The sequence below is a fragment of the Pseudocercospora fijiensis genome (genome assembly GCF_000340215.1).
Source record: "Pseudocercospora fijiensis CIRAD86 unplaced genomic scaffold MYCFIscaffold_1, whole genome shotgun sequence".
In the NCBI taxonomy this organism is placed as follows: domain Eukaryota; kingdom Fungi; phylum Ascomycota; class Dothideomycetes; order Mycosphaerellales; family Mycosphaerellaceae; genus Pseudocercospora; species Pseudocercospora fijiensis.
The window spans coordinates 7,923,688-7,936,955 of record NW_006921532.1 but is presented as its reverse complement, the minus strand read 5'-3'; the positions used below and the strand labels follow the sequence as shown (position 1 = coordinate 7,936,955).

Here is a 13,268-nt window from a genome sequence, read left to right as displayed (position 1 = left end):
TTTTGAGTTATTTAATAACCTTTTAGGGAGGCTAGTGACTTCGAGAAGTTGGCAATGGAAGATCTTCATACACTTCGCGAGTATGTGGTCTTGAAGTACGCCACTTTCAACGTACGCGGACGAGCTTTCATGGAATTGAAAGCTAAGATTATGGGAGGAGTCAGTGAAGGCTCGCCTGCGAGCGATGACTGTGAGAATTGCTGAGGCCGTCTATCACCGACAGGAAGATGAGCAGCGCGTTTTTCGCCACATGAAGTTGCACGACGAGGCATTTTGTCGGACGAATGATGCATGATGGGCGCACTATCGTTGCTAGTGCTGTGTAGAGCTTTCAGTGGTACAGCATTGGGCATGGATAGAAGCCTCTGCAACGCAGGGGCGCTATCGCTCGTGTTGACGCAGACGTAGACCAAAGTACAAATGTTTGAGTGCGTAGGCAGCTACTTTCTTTTTAGCAACCCTTGGTGGCATCTTGGAATATGCTGATGATCGAAAGCAAACGGTTGGCAAAGTCTACGAGCGCTGGTGCTATCGAAGCATGATCGAGTGACCAGGATCATAACTTCTCCAGCAGTATCCTGGCGCCGGCATTCCCTTTGCCCACGACCTTTCCCTTCTTACTTCTCTTCCCTTCGTCGTCACCGCCTTCTGCTGCTTTTTCAATCTGTTTCTTTCCGCTCTTCAAAACCTTCTTCACTTCTTTCTTGAGTTCATCCGACACATCTTCGCTCTCCAACAGAGCGACACAAACAAAGCTAGAGTCACTGCATGCCCAATCGACCAGATGGTCTTTAATCACCGGATATACAGCATCCGCGAAGCCCAAGCGAGGCTCGGAAAGCTTGGTGGTCTTCGTCTTCGGGTCGAAAGGTCCTCCAGCGACAAGCGCCTTTAGCATACGACCCGAAGCGGCATCGCGTGCAATGTGTGTTTCCTCTGCGGGATCTCCTGCGGCGAGCGCAGCGACTGCTTGCTTGGCAGAGTCACGATGCGATCCAGAGCACTCCAGCAAGATCTCGGTCACGGCTTGACTGGCGAAGGAGGATTGCACAAGATTCGTGGCTCGATCAGCGACAAATTCCAGAAGTGGCTCAGAAAAGTTCTTGATAATCTCTTGGCGTCTCGCCTCTGGGTCTTTCTTTGACGTAGTTTTTCGGATTTCATGCACTTCATCCAAAATCTGCTTTTCGTCGTTGCTCATCAGCCATCTAGCGGCACCAGCCATTGGGTATAGAATAGGTACGCGAGCATCAAGCGAAGTGATCAGTCCTTCCAATCGGTCGGAACGTTGGGTCTGATCTTCAGTCTGGAGTCCAAGAAGTTCGCGAACAATGGTTTGAGAGGTCATCTTCGTGTCGTCCGGAACATCGAGCCCTGTGACTAGGACGATCTTGGCATACCGATCAAATGCCATAGCCTCAATGTGATCTTTGAAACACTTGAGTATGACTTTGCGGTCTTTCGCGGACCCGTGTGCCAGTGCAAGACAGACAAGGTGTGCCCCATTCTTGGTGAAGGCCAAATTTCTGTACAGATCGCCACCTCCGCCTTCCTCCTCAGCATCGATGTCACCTTTCAGGATTTCAAGAAACTCCGACTGCTCTTCTGAACCTGGCATTGTCGCCAGGAAATACTGGAGCATTGCATCATGCAGCATGGTGAAGCCTGTCATTTTCTTCTGGATCAAGTTGTTGATCATAGTCTTGAGGTAAGACATGATAGGCTTGCGCTTCTCGGGATTTTCTTCCAGTATCGTCTTGAGATCCGATGTTACGCTTTTATCAGCCGTCTTTCCTGACTTCTGTTTCCCTTCAAGCGCGTACTCCGCGCCATACCACTCTCGCAGCATCATAGCTTTTTGCGGTGGAGTGGCGACCTGGCGATAGATGTCGTCCACAATCCATGATGCCTCAGGGTGGTTGATCAAACGCTTGATGTGGCCATAGAACTGTGGTACGATCAAATCCTTGTCTTCGCGATCCCCTTGTACCACCATCTTCGCGACGAGAAATTTGCCGTATCTGCTTTCAACGAGATCCCGTACATCGCCCTTAAGCTCTTTTACAATTCCCTTTAGCTGGTCTGAGCGCGCGTACTTGATCGCGCACTGTACCACACGCACGCTGTCGTGCTTGAAGACAAAATCCCGGACTCTGCCATCAATGATCTGGAAAAGCTCTGTCACAAGCTCCTTCCGCTCCTCCTTCGGCACATGCGACTTTCTTCGTAGGCGCTCCCATAGTTGCTTTGTTCTTTGCACTGCGTCTGCATTTGGCTTGGCCGCTTTCCGTTCTTTCGCAAGCTGTCGCTGCTTTGCGTGTGCTTCAGCCGAAGACATATCAAGCTTGAACTTGCTATTTGCGTCTGTCTTGCCATTGGACTGGAAGTTCTTCTTGCGTTCTGGATTCACGGCGCCTGTGTCGGCATCTTCCCCTGACGGTGCTTCATCATCGTCCTGTTCTGCCGCTTCATCGAGATGTGATCGTTTCGCAGGTTTCGGTTGGTATTTCGGCTTGAAGTCGCCAGTTTTCTGCTTCTTTTCACTCTTATATGCATTGGATGGTGCTTCTTTCCGCTTCACGCCGCCCATCTTGCTCGACATATTACTGTACAATGAAACGCGGGAATGAATCTCCAGAATTCTTGAAGAAGCTCCAAGCAAGAATCGAAATAATTCTCCAGCGAGGCTTAAGCTTTCGGCGCTAGTCCCGGCCCGAAATATGGTCCAAGCGTCACGTCCTCTTCCAAGTTGGTCCTCGTCCTCCTGCTCCTCCCACCCACTCTCTGTATTCGTCTACGTCTACACCATCTTGAGGCTACCCACGACAGCTTTTCTTTCTCGACGAAGTATACTGTTGAATCAGCTCGCGAGCAACGGTCAATATCGAGGATTTCTTGGGCTCTGAAATGGCACAATCTTGAATACGGAGCACTGTGGAAGTTGATCATGCAGAAGCGGTTCATTGACGGTGCATTTACCGGTGGCTCGAAACGAAGACGTGTATGTATTTCTTCTCCTGTCTCCTTCGAGGTGAGATCCCTTCTACCACTCGTATCACATGCCTGTGCACCGACGCAGCTGCGTGGGCTTTCACAAGCTTGGCAGATTTGTAGGCACTCATTCACTCACGAGTAGCGTGTGATCATGGCTACGCCATACATATTTTATGCGAGCATTCATTCGTCTTTACAAATACTTATGCGCCATAACATTTGGTCCATGCACAAATCAGTCTAGCAATCAGGCAACGCTCGTCGAATACGACTGCGATGCCATTTCTGCAAGACACGTCTCAGAGTGTGCATCTGGCTTACGAGAAGCTGGAGGTCTCGAGCAATGGCGACCACGCGAGACTTGCAGACAGCCAGAAAGCAGATGAAACGCCTCCTCGACTTTGCAATCAGCTCCCGGACCGTGATTGTGCAAATGCTACCGCCCAACCTAGGATCAACCACGGTCTCGATGCCCCGAAAGATACACTAGATCGCGATGCGTCGCATGAGCTCACCTGCGACACCAAGACACTCGCCTTGAGGGCCGCTTCTGCTAAGGACGAGAGGGCTCCGCTTCAAGACGAACCGCTTTCTACATCTGTTAGCAATCCGGCCCTTGAAAAAGCCGTCAACCAGATACTCCAAATCAAAGGAAACCTCCGAAGGGTGCAAAAGGACCTACCAAACTATCTGAGCGAGCCAGATCTTGAGGCCAGACTTGGCCTTGTAGAGCTGGAAGAACTGGTGAAAAGCATTGGTAGCCAAGTGCGACGTGGTCAGTGTTTGCATATGGAAGGCGTTGAGGAAGGGAAAGATTCGCAAAAGGCAGCAATTCATGCGCTTCCGGATGCAAGAATATCTCTCGTAGATACCACGGAGAAGGTTTCAGAACTTGTCCGATTTATTAACGAATCTGCGGCGTCTCACACGGATGAGCCCTCGTTTTATTTCGACTGCGAAGGCGAAAACCTTGGACGACATGGCACCGTCACTCTGCTCGCCATCTACGTCCCGGATCTCTTGCGAGCATTTGTTGTTGACCTGCAGGAGCTTGATGGCAATGCTCTTACGACAGAAGGGCAGGGTGAGAGCCTGAAGACCATCTTCGAGTCGCCCAAAATTCTGAAAGGTGTCTTCGATTGTCGCGGAGATGGCGAAGCTCTCTTCGCCCACTACAACTTGAATCTTGACGGGATCGTTGACGTGCAGCTAATGGAAGCAGCTACCCGCAAAAATAGCAAGCGACTATTTGGGCTAGATGTCTGCATCAAGAACAGGCTCAAAGATCTCGATCCTACCGCGAAGGTCAAATTCTCGGAATGCAAGGAAAGTGTCAAGGAGCTTATGCGATCAGGAGATGGGTTGTGTTTCGCCGAACGTCCTCTGCCGAAGCTTCTGCTCGAATACGCCGCGTCGGATGTCATCGTACTACCGATGCTCTATGAGCACTTTGCGAACCACGAGTGCTACTGGGGAGAATGGCCTTCACGTGTTATTGAGGAGACCAACCAACGACTGAAGCTCTCGCGGCATCCGAATTACGACCCGAGCAGTCTGGACATGAGGGCAGGGCCTGTGGAATGGGTGAAGATGCCCAGAATACCGAGACCGCGAGTCGAAGGGGAACCCTAGGGGATATCAATCGCATTGAAGAAAGCAAGTGAGGAAAAGAATTTCGGTGTCCAGATGCGAATTTCGCAGCATTGATTGTATTCGAAGGTAGATCAATAGCGCTAAGCGCTACAAGTCCCAACGCCAAACAAACATCCAGGAACACAAGCGCTCCAGAATCATGAGAAGCTGCCAATCCAACCGCCTCTCATATTGAATCGTTGTAATCTTTGATTTTCAATTGCTCCGTCGAACATTTAGTTGTCCATGAGCTCGCAGGCACCATAGATGATGGAGGCGTTCTTCTTCTGGAGTTCGCAGGCACCGTAGATAATGGACGCGTCCTTCTTCGGGAGCTCGCAAGCACCGTAGATGATAGAGGCGTTCTTCTTCTGCAGAACGCAGGCTCCGTTGGATGTTTCTGCTCCTTCGTGATGTTCTCTCCTCGTCATATCTGTGAGGCAGGCTGTGATGATGCAAAGCTCACCACCGCAGAGTTCACATGAAGATCAGCAGACCAATGCTTCAGGTTGTCGTGATGCACAAGGTCGTGAGTGGTCCTGACAGAGTTTTGCCATTGGACCCTGTACGCACGGCCGCCGGCGCCAAGCGTGGCGAAGTGCTCCACTTTCTCTGCACGGCACGGTCTTGGACTTGAGGCGTTGATCTTGCTTCTGAGACCTCTCAGGTACGTACATATCTCGAAGCCCTTGCCCCGTCCATCAAAATCCCGAAAGACTTGCTGATACCCGCAACCATGTCAGGTCGGATCACCGTGCGCAATCTTACCGCGCAGCCATTGACCATCAAGCACATCGAGCGGTATGAAGCTCCTCAGGAACGGCGGGGCAGCGCTGGGCTTGGAGCACTTGCCAAGAACTTTACCACTCTCATGAGCAATGCTACGGGAGGAGAATCCGATCCACGGGCCCCAACACGGCACGAATTGTCTGAGAAGGCGCAGAGCTATGCTCAACAAGACATCGATATTCGATTGGAACCTTTTACAAGCCATAAGTCTGACATCAATTTATTCGAGCGTGCTTCTGGAGATGTTGTACGCCTCACTCTGCAAGGCGATGGAGGCGGCAAGTGGCGGATTGATGTTCCTACCAGGAGTGCCGCAGCTGAAAAGCTCACGCCCTTGACACCAGATCCAAAGCACGACTACAGTGGCATATTTGTGACCAGGGACTGCTTCCTTGCCATAATCGAGGACTGTAACCTCCAGGCCTGGATGAAAGAGTTCAAAGATGACACTTCACTTGCCGCTCTTTCGATCCCCGGTACTCACAACTCTCCAACATGCTACAAAGCCTTACCATCTGTTCGCTGCCAGGCAGTCCCGCCGAAAGAGCAGCTGGAGAATGGCGTCCGATTCTTCGACATTCGTGTCCAGCCAGCCAACCCGGACGACCCGAAAAGCGACGAGCTCAATCTTGTTCACGGAGTCTTCCCAATTTCGCTCACTGGCCCCAAGAAGTTCCGCGGTCTGGTGAAAGAAGTCCGAGAATTCCTGGACCAGAATCCCTCCGAAACGGTCGTCATCAGCTTGAAGCGCGAAGGTCCCGGCAATGCCACAGATCAGCAGCTTGGCGCAATCATTCGCGACCATTACACTGCAGGCAACACCAATAAGTGGTATACGGAGCCGAAGGTGCCGCATCTTGGTCAGGTCCGCGGCAAGATCGTGCTCATGCGTCGGTTTGCGCTCAGCGATCGATTGAAGCGGGAATGGGATGGACGAGGATGGTGTCTCAATGCCGAGAATTGGGCCTATAATACCCCAGATTGCACATATGGTGATGTCCGAGTGCAAGATTTCTGCGAAGTCCTCGAGACCGAGAACATTGACAAGAAGATCGGCTTATGCTGTGACCACTTCGAGCGGGCAGGTGGTGTCATTTGTCCAGCCTCATTCGAGAAAGTTGGTCCTCTTTTTCTGAACTTTTTGTCCGCCTCCAACTTCTGGAAAGTCGGATGTTGGCCAGACAAGATTGCTGCGAAGCTGAACCCGACCGTCACGAGTTTCATGATTCAGAAGCATGAGATTGGCGGTGACAAGGGAGATGGCGGGACTGGTATTGTAGTCTGCGATTGGGTCGGTAAAGATGGTGATTGGGATCTCGTTCGCACCATTGTCAATATGAACTCGCGGTTATTGCTGAAGCAGCGTGGCATCGGATGGCGTTAGGTGCACCGCGTCGATAGTGACGGCTTTCATCCAAGCGATGCCGCTCACACGTACGTGAGAAGCAGGGTGATGGTCAGCACTGCTGGGACTGGAACGGGACATCATCTTTTCAAAAAGCAATGGGTTGCTGCAAGACAAAGGCTGAAGCGAGCATTGCCCTTGGCGTCAAGATAGACGACAGTGTATTGAGTCACAGAGAACAGAATCTGTAGATGCCACAGATCTCATCGTAGCAATACCAGCTGCACTCTAGCTACCGACCGTAGCGTGTCTTGCAAGAATCATGACTTGACGAGTCATTCTCATTGAGCATCCATTAGAACCTTGGTCCAGTCAAACTTGTCCCAGCGCTTCCTGAAGCTCTCCAGCCGCGGATCATGTCTTTCCCATCTCCCCTGCTTCTTGATCACCTCGGGCCCTTTGTCCAACATTCCGCCCAAGATTTCTCTGGCAAAGAGATCGCCTTTTGGCCATCGCCTTTCATCCTCAATCACATGGCCCATTCCACCATCTAGTGTGAAAAAGACGTGGAAATATGGCATCTCCTTCACCATGGCTTTTCTGAATGCTTGCTTGCCGTACCCCGGCCTTTGAGTAAGAGCGAGCGTGTCGATGATGGGCTTGTGCTGACTCCACTGCTCGTCGGAAGCAAGGATGGCCTCTTTGAAGTATGCCGATGCTGTGTCTGCGAGATGATGAGGCAGAGGGATAGCGAATAATGCCGCGTGGCCTCTGCGGCTGTGCATGTGCGCTGCATTTTCGTAGAAAACGACGGATTTGTCCTGAGCATGATAGAAGCGGGCGAGAGACTTCATGAAGTTACGGATCTCTTCCCATTCATCGTCATCGCATTCGAGTAGGTTGAGACGATGTTGGATGGGAACGATAACAGCACTCCCTTTGGCGAGTTCAGGCTCGGTGTGCAATGTCATGTAAGTGCGAGTTGCGAGACTAACGACCGGTGCGACTGGTGGCGTGCTCGACTCCTCGTGGTAGCACAGAGGACAGTTCTCAAGGATGCGCTGCATTTTCTGGAACTCGCCGACAGCGGCATTTCGAAGATTCGTGTCTGATTTGATGACTCCCTTGGACAGGTTTTGTGCGTTGTCATCCATGTAATCGAGGTCGTTCTTGAACTTGCCATCCTTGGCAATGCGCTCCGCGAACTGGCGTCCTTCGCCTCCAGCCATCCCACGAGTGCGCTTCTCCTGCTTGACCATGTCTTCAATCGACATATCCTCGTTTTCCACGACAGTCCCACGCTCGCGAGCCCTTCTTCCAGAGACGGCGGTAACCTCTCCAGATCTGTCACCAGCCAGCATTCGATTCTCTGCATTGTTGAGCACCACCACATCTGGTTGGTTACCGTTGGCCAGGCTTGCTGCTTCTGCTGCTTTGTACTCCTCCTCCAGCCGAGCGAGGTCTGGCGCCTTTTTGAGCCTCGCCTTCATCAGCTGTGCCTTAAGCTTATTCAGAGCCGTCTGGTCGAGAGATGTCGTTTTAAGTGGTGCTGAAGCCTCGGCGATCGTTTGACCCTGCCTCGAATGAAATACGTCTACGTCTGCATTCTTCTGCTCATCACGCCGCATGCCTGCCTTCATCTCGCGCTCTTGGAACAGCTCGCCTGAAGGCTTTTCCAAGCTAACGTAGTCATTACCATACATCTTTCTCCGATCCACTTCTCGCTCTTCCTCTCGCGCATCATCGAACAGACGCAGATCGCCATATGTCTCCAGGGCCACATCATCGATGCTCTTCCCAGACTCCTCCGCTTTTCTGTAGACGCCTTTGAGCTTGGTCATGCGCCATGTGCTGCCACCATCGCCGAAGACATAGTTGACCTCGTGGTGGGGAGGCTCGTCCTTGACATTCTCTGCTGCAGCTTCGTCGTCGCCATCCGAGTCAAAGTCTCGCTCGAGATCAGCCAGATGTTGATTGACCTGCTTCTCTTGCACCTTGAAATCATGGTTCTGTTTGGCACCCACGAATTGGCTCGGCGGCGACTTTGGCCTCTTTCTGCTCACATAGTCGATATCGAGGGCAGAAGGCTCCTGCATCCAGGCATCACGCTGTACGCCTTTCTGCTTCTGGTGCAGATCTTGATCTGGCTGGTCCAAGACCTTCTCTGGGGGCGGCGGCGCAGTGACGGTCTCCTTCTCCACCCACTCGTCCTCTTCGTCTCCATCGCTATCGAATACTTTCACTGCCGTGTCAGGCTTCTGCTCGGACGTCTTATCCTTTGCAGGCGAATCGCTGCGGCGTCTCTTGCGATCTCTGTGGGAATCTTCGTGCCGAGCGCGATGTCGCTTTCTGCGCTCTTGATCCTCGTGGCGCTCTTCATCATGGTGTCTTCGTCGCCTATGCGATCTCTCTCGGTCGTCATCATCGTCGCGGTGTCGATGCGATCGGTGGTGATGGCGGTGGTGGTGTCTTTCTTCGTGGTCTTTTGATCGATCCCGGTGTTTCCTGCGCTCTCTGTTGTCCTCTCCGTCCTCTCGCGACTTGCTCTCCTTTAATTCGCGCTCAAAATCGTCCAGTCCCATCGTGGGGCGTGTGATTTGCCAGCAACCTAGACACTTGCTTGAAGGTGGAGATGGAGCTGCTGCTGGACCCGGACCCTCGCCCAAACAAATTTCGACTGCCCGCCAACGTCACTTTCGCTGTCACATGCAAACTGCCTCTGCTCCCTCCAACAACACCCTCACATTAGAGAGAAGGTCAGCCAACGATGGCGTCGAGTGGTGCATCGGCAGGCGACAAGCCTCCTGTCGCTGTTGTATGCGTGGGAATGGCGGGCTCGGGCAAGACGACTTTCATGCAGAGGATCAACGCGCATCTTCACGAGCAGTCGCAAGAATCGTCGACGCAGCAGCCGCCGTATGTGCTCAATCTCGATCCGGCAGTGCGAAGTGTGCCTTTCGATTCCAATATCGACATTCGCGACTCAGTAAACTACAAGGAGGTCATGAAGCAGTACAATCTTGGGCCGAATGGAGCCATCTTGACCAGCTTAAATCTGTTCAGCACCAAGATTGACCAGGTCATGTCGATACTAGAGAAGAGATGCTTGCCACAGCAACCCTCCAAACCACTGCCGAGTCACATTATCGTCGATACTCCCGGCCAGATCGAGGTCTTCGTCTGGTCGGCTTCTGGTAACATTCTGCTGTCCTCGTTCGCATCCAGCTTTCCTACCGTCATCGCATACATCATCGACACCCCGCGAACGACCGAGAACACCAGCACATTCATGTCCAACATGCTCTACGCAATCAGTATTCTCTACAAGACAAAGCTGCCCATGATTCTCGTCTTTAACAAGACCGACGTGAAGGATGAGTCTGAGGCTGTGGAGTGGATGCGTGACTTCGAGACTTTCCAAAATGCCGTGCAGCAGGAGGAGGAAGAACAGCGTGAAAGTGGAGGCTACATGGGCCCTCTGCTGAATAGCATGAGCCTGGTGCTCGAAGAATTCTACAACCATTTATCCGTCGTAGGCGTGTCTTCCATGACAGGCGACGGCGTCGATGGCTTCTTCCACGCCATCGAAGAAAAAAGGCAGGAGTTCGAGAAAGACTACAAGCCCGAGCTTGAGCGAAGGCGCGCTGAAGCTGAAGAGCAGAAGAAAGAGCTGCAGCAGAAAGAAGTCAGCAGAATGATGAACGACATGCAGGTCTCATCCAAAGCAAAGGGCACTGGCAAATACGCGAAGAAGTCTGAACCAGAGACTGTCAGCGATTTGGAAGACGCAGACGAGGATGAAGAGGCCACCTCTGGTCTTGTGGACCCGGACGAGCCTGACGATGAGGATGGAGAGATTGACCAAGCTTTCGAAGAAGGCCTGAAGGCGCGATACGAGGCAGCATTGCAAGCTGGAGGTGCTAGCGCTGCTGCAAAGACAGCCGCGGACTACATCCGAAGCAGTCAGCGATGAGAAGTGAGCATGACAACATTTCGCAGCCCACGGCGTTCCTGGCATGCCACATCAAGCCTATCACGATTCACACATGGTTGAGGGAGGAAGTCCAGACGGAGGCCCAACAAAAGTGTTTCACACTCGATTCCAAGCAGGATCGCGTTCCTGATGAGCCCGAAAGCCTTCACTCCTGAACTCATTCCTATGATTGTACCGGGGCAACTATCTCGATCTGATTGTCGAGGTTGGGTTGGCATTGAGTTTTGCCTGTCGAAAGCTCCTTGACTCGAGGGCAGCTATAGAGGGACAAATTCCCCTAAGTCCAAGCTTCCTCCCATGATGTCGGTCGGAGGTTATGCAGCGAATCTCCCGATCTCTTGTTCGCGTTCCTACAGCGCTGACTCAAGCCAGCTGCGCGCCACAAGCAAAAAGCCCTGAGTCAGAAACAATACCAACCTGGTTGCAACCAATGCTCAAATTGGTGGGAAGACAGTTTGGGGGATTCTGCAATTGCTGCAGCGGCACATTCGGGAATGCTTCTGCCATTCTCGATATGTACCTGATGAACACTTTCACTCAGACGGCAGAAGATTTCCCTGCCTCTTCTTTTCACCCTAGCACTGCAATCAGATCCTTCGGTACCGCAGTCGAGTCGACAGCAACTCTTCTTGAGAAAACGAGCTTGATGATGGTATGTATACACATGGCATTATTTCCAAATTCCAAATTACGTCCTCAACGGTTTTTTTCGCGAAGTCCGCGTGACCCCATGTGTCTTCCTCTGTTCCGACTGAGTCGTCGATGAATTGCAACGACGAAAGTGGCTGATTCAGCACATGTAACTCTCCCCCCCACTTTTCGCATCTTCACGAAAGAAGAAACCCGCCATGCAAGACCGAGTCGAAATCCTTTGCGGCCAGCAAGTTCCCGTCTTTTTGCCATCATTTCTCGTGAGTCCGTGTTGTCATGCACAAAGAAATCCGCCAATAATGCATGCATGCATGCAAGTATGTATGTATGGGACCTGCGTGATGTGGTTGTTGTTTAGAAGTCAGGGACAGGACAGGAACAGGACAGGAACAAGAACAGGTCTAAAAAAAAAAGTCACCTACCTCCCTCCCCATCTCCGATCCACATATCGACATAGGTCGAGATGATACATACAGTAGGTCTTCAATTATTCGTAACCGCACGATACGTTTTCAACGAACGATTTATTAGAAACAGATGTCTTAAGAATCAATTCTCGATTTTGTACTACTACTGGACTTGTACATAGCGTTGTTCATACCTGGTTCTTGGAGCTTTGTTATCGGGTCTGGTTAGACGAGAGAATAATGTGATCAGCAAGAGCTTGAGGTAGAGGGTCCTGTCCCAATACCAACCAGGCAGGATCCGCGCGAGCTTTCCTTGTAAGTTAGTTACGTCAAGTCGAGTCGAGCTCACCTCCTCCTCCCAGGCTCCTCGACAGCACAGTCAAGCTTATTAGGACAGTATGAAAATTTGAATGAGCGTAGAAAAAAGTGATGTTGGTTGCAATTGCATGACTGTTTGCATTGTTATTCAGGTGTTAGGTAGATCTGTACCTAATTGCGCTTTGCGTTTGCGCTGTGTATCTTCTTTGTAACTCGCGAATCGCAATACTCTCGCACTAAAGACTCAAGGCGACTTTCTCTCGTTGGTGGCCCAAATTCGCCTCTACCAAGCATCCTGTGCTGATTGCCTGTCCCTCTCTCAAGCTATCGTAGCAGAGTGGGCTTCGTCAAAACATAAACTATCTTCGCAAGCTGCGCGACTGCTGTAGTCCGCTTGTTTTGTTCCTCCAACTAATCTTCGACGGCACACGTTCATGTTCTCGAACCAGGAGAAATCCTTGCATCTCTGCTGAGAGGAGACGCCAGGCCGTGTCGCCCATTATCTTGCTTGTTGCGGCATCTTTCGAAAAACAGTGTTTGGGGTATATTGCTTGAAAACATTCCTGTTGCTCAACCTGAGGGAAAGTGACGGTGATCCAGTCGGCTAGTAGGGCCGAACCGGGCGAAAGGCAGCCGCTACGGCGTTTTTGAGTCTGAGCTCGTGTCCGAGGAGGGAGATCGGGCAGTCAACTTCTCTTCAGAATGGCGACGATGCTCATCTGCCGCCAAAGCCAAGCTATGCAGTCCATTAGAGAGGCCTGGGGAGGGGTAGTTGTAGTTGATTGCATCTGGGTCGACCATTGCCGCAGTAGGTGCCACGTAATCCAATGACGAAGCGTATTGTGATCGCTGGAGCGGTGGTCGTATGGCAAGGTCAGGAGCCATTGGAAGAGCTGGGACTGGGCCTGTGTCCAGACTGCCGAGAAAATATGGTCCAACGGGCACGGGCATGAGCATCGGCTGGTCAGCAGGAAGGGGCTGGACTGCCGGTGGCTGGACTTGGACTTGCTCGACTGCGCGAGCGACCTGTTGGGCCTGCTCGGCCTGTGTCTGCTCGGCGAGTTGTTGCTGGACGGCAGCTTCAAGCGCGGGCTCGTTCTTGACGGTCGTCTTCTTGGCAGATGCCTTGGTCGGCTTC

General features: G+C 51.9%; 6 protein-coding genes across 6 annotated transcripts; 3 read left to right on the top strand and 3 right to left on the bottom strand.

The window, feature by feature from the left end:
- Positions 1 to 649: 649 nt before the first annotated feature.
- MYCFIDRAFT_107613 (uncharacterized protein) lies at positions 650 to 2,470 on the bottom strand (the record flags this gene model as incomplete). Its single annotated transcript, XM_007923553.1, has 1 exon — positions 650 to 2,470. A coding segment is annotated over one exon (1,821 nt), but the record flags the coding sequence as incomplete, so codon positions are not given.
- Positions 2,471 to 3,783: 1,313 nt separating this feature from the next.
- MYCFIDRAFT_149452 (uncharacterized protein) lies at positions 3,784 to 4,751 on the top strand (the record flags this gene model as incomplete). Its single annotated transcript, XM_007923552.1, has 1 exon — positions 3,784 to 4,751. The coding sequence occupies one exon, from the start codon at positions 3,784 to 3,786 to the stop codon at positions 4,624 to 4,626; it is 843 nt and encodes a 280-aa protein (XP_007921743.1). The 3' UTR covers positions 4,627 to 4,751.
- Positions 4,752 to 5,362: 611 nt separating this feature from the next.
- Positions 5,363 to 6,799, top strand: MYCFIDRAFT_29247 (uncharacterized protein; the record flags this gene model as incomplete). The annotated part of the gene is made up of 1 exon (XM_007921720.1): positions 5,363 to 6,799. One exon carries the CDS (start codon positions 5,363 to 5,365, stop codon positions 6,797 to 6,799), a length of 1,437 nt encoding a protein of 478 aa, XP_007919911.1.
- A 110-nt stretch (positions 6,800 to 6,909) lies between these two features.
- Positions 6,910 to 9,342, bottom strand: MYCFIDRAFT_149450 (uncharacterized protein; the record flags this gene model as incomplete). The annotated part of the gene is made up of 1 exon (XM_007923551.1): positions 6,910 to 9,342. One exon carries the CDS (start codon positions 9,340 to 9,342, stop codon positions 7,102 to 7,104), a length of 2,241 nt encoding a protein of 746 aa, XP_007921742.1. The 3' UTR covers positions 6,910 to 7,101.
- Positions 9,343 to 9,557: 215 nt separating this feature from the next.
- MYCFIDRAFT_99465 (uncharacterized protein) lies at positions 9,558 to 10,565 on the top strand (the record flags this gene model as incomplete). Its single annotated transcript, XM_007923550.1, has 1 exon — positions 9,558 to 10,565. A coding segment is annotated over one exon (1,008 nt), but the record flags the coding sequence as incomplete, so codon positions are not given.
- Positions 10,566 to 12,250: 1,685 nt separating this feature from the next.
- MYCFIDRAFT_209920 (uncharacterized protein) lies at positions 12,251 to 12,998 on the bottom strand. The gene has a single exon (XM_007923549.1). It carries the CDS (start codon positions 12,929 to 12,931, stop codon positions 12,767 to 12,769), a length of 165 nt encoding a protein of 54 aa, XP_007921740.1. The 5' UTR covers positions 12,932 to 12,998; the 3' UTR covers positions 12,251 to 12,766.
- Between the last annotated feature and the right edge of the window lie 270 nt (positions 12,999 to 13,268).

Excerpts from the sequence above, each read along its gene's own strand:
- MYCFIDRAFT_209920 (XM_007923549.1), bottom strand. The coding sequence starts at position 12,931 with ATGGTCGACCCAGATGCAATCAACTACAACTACCCCTCCCCAGGCCTC.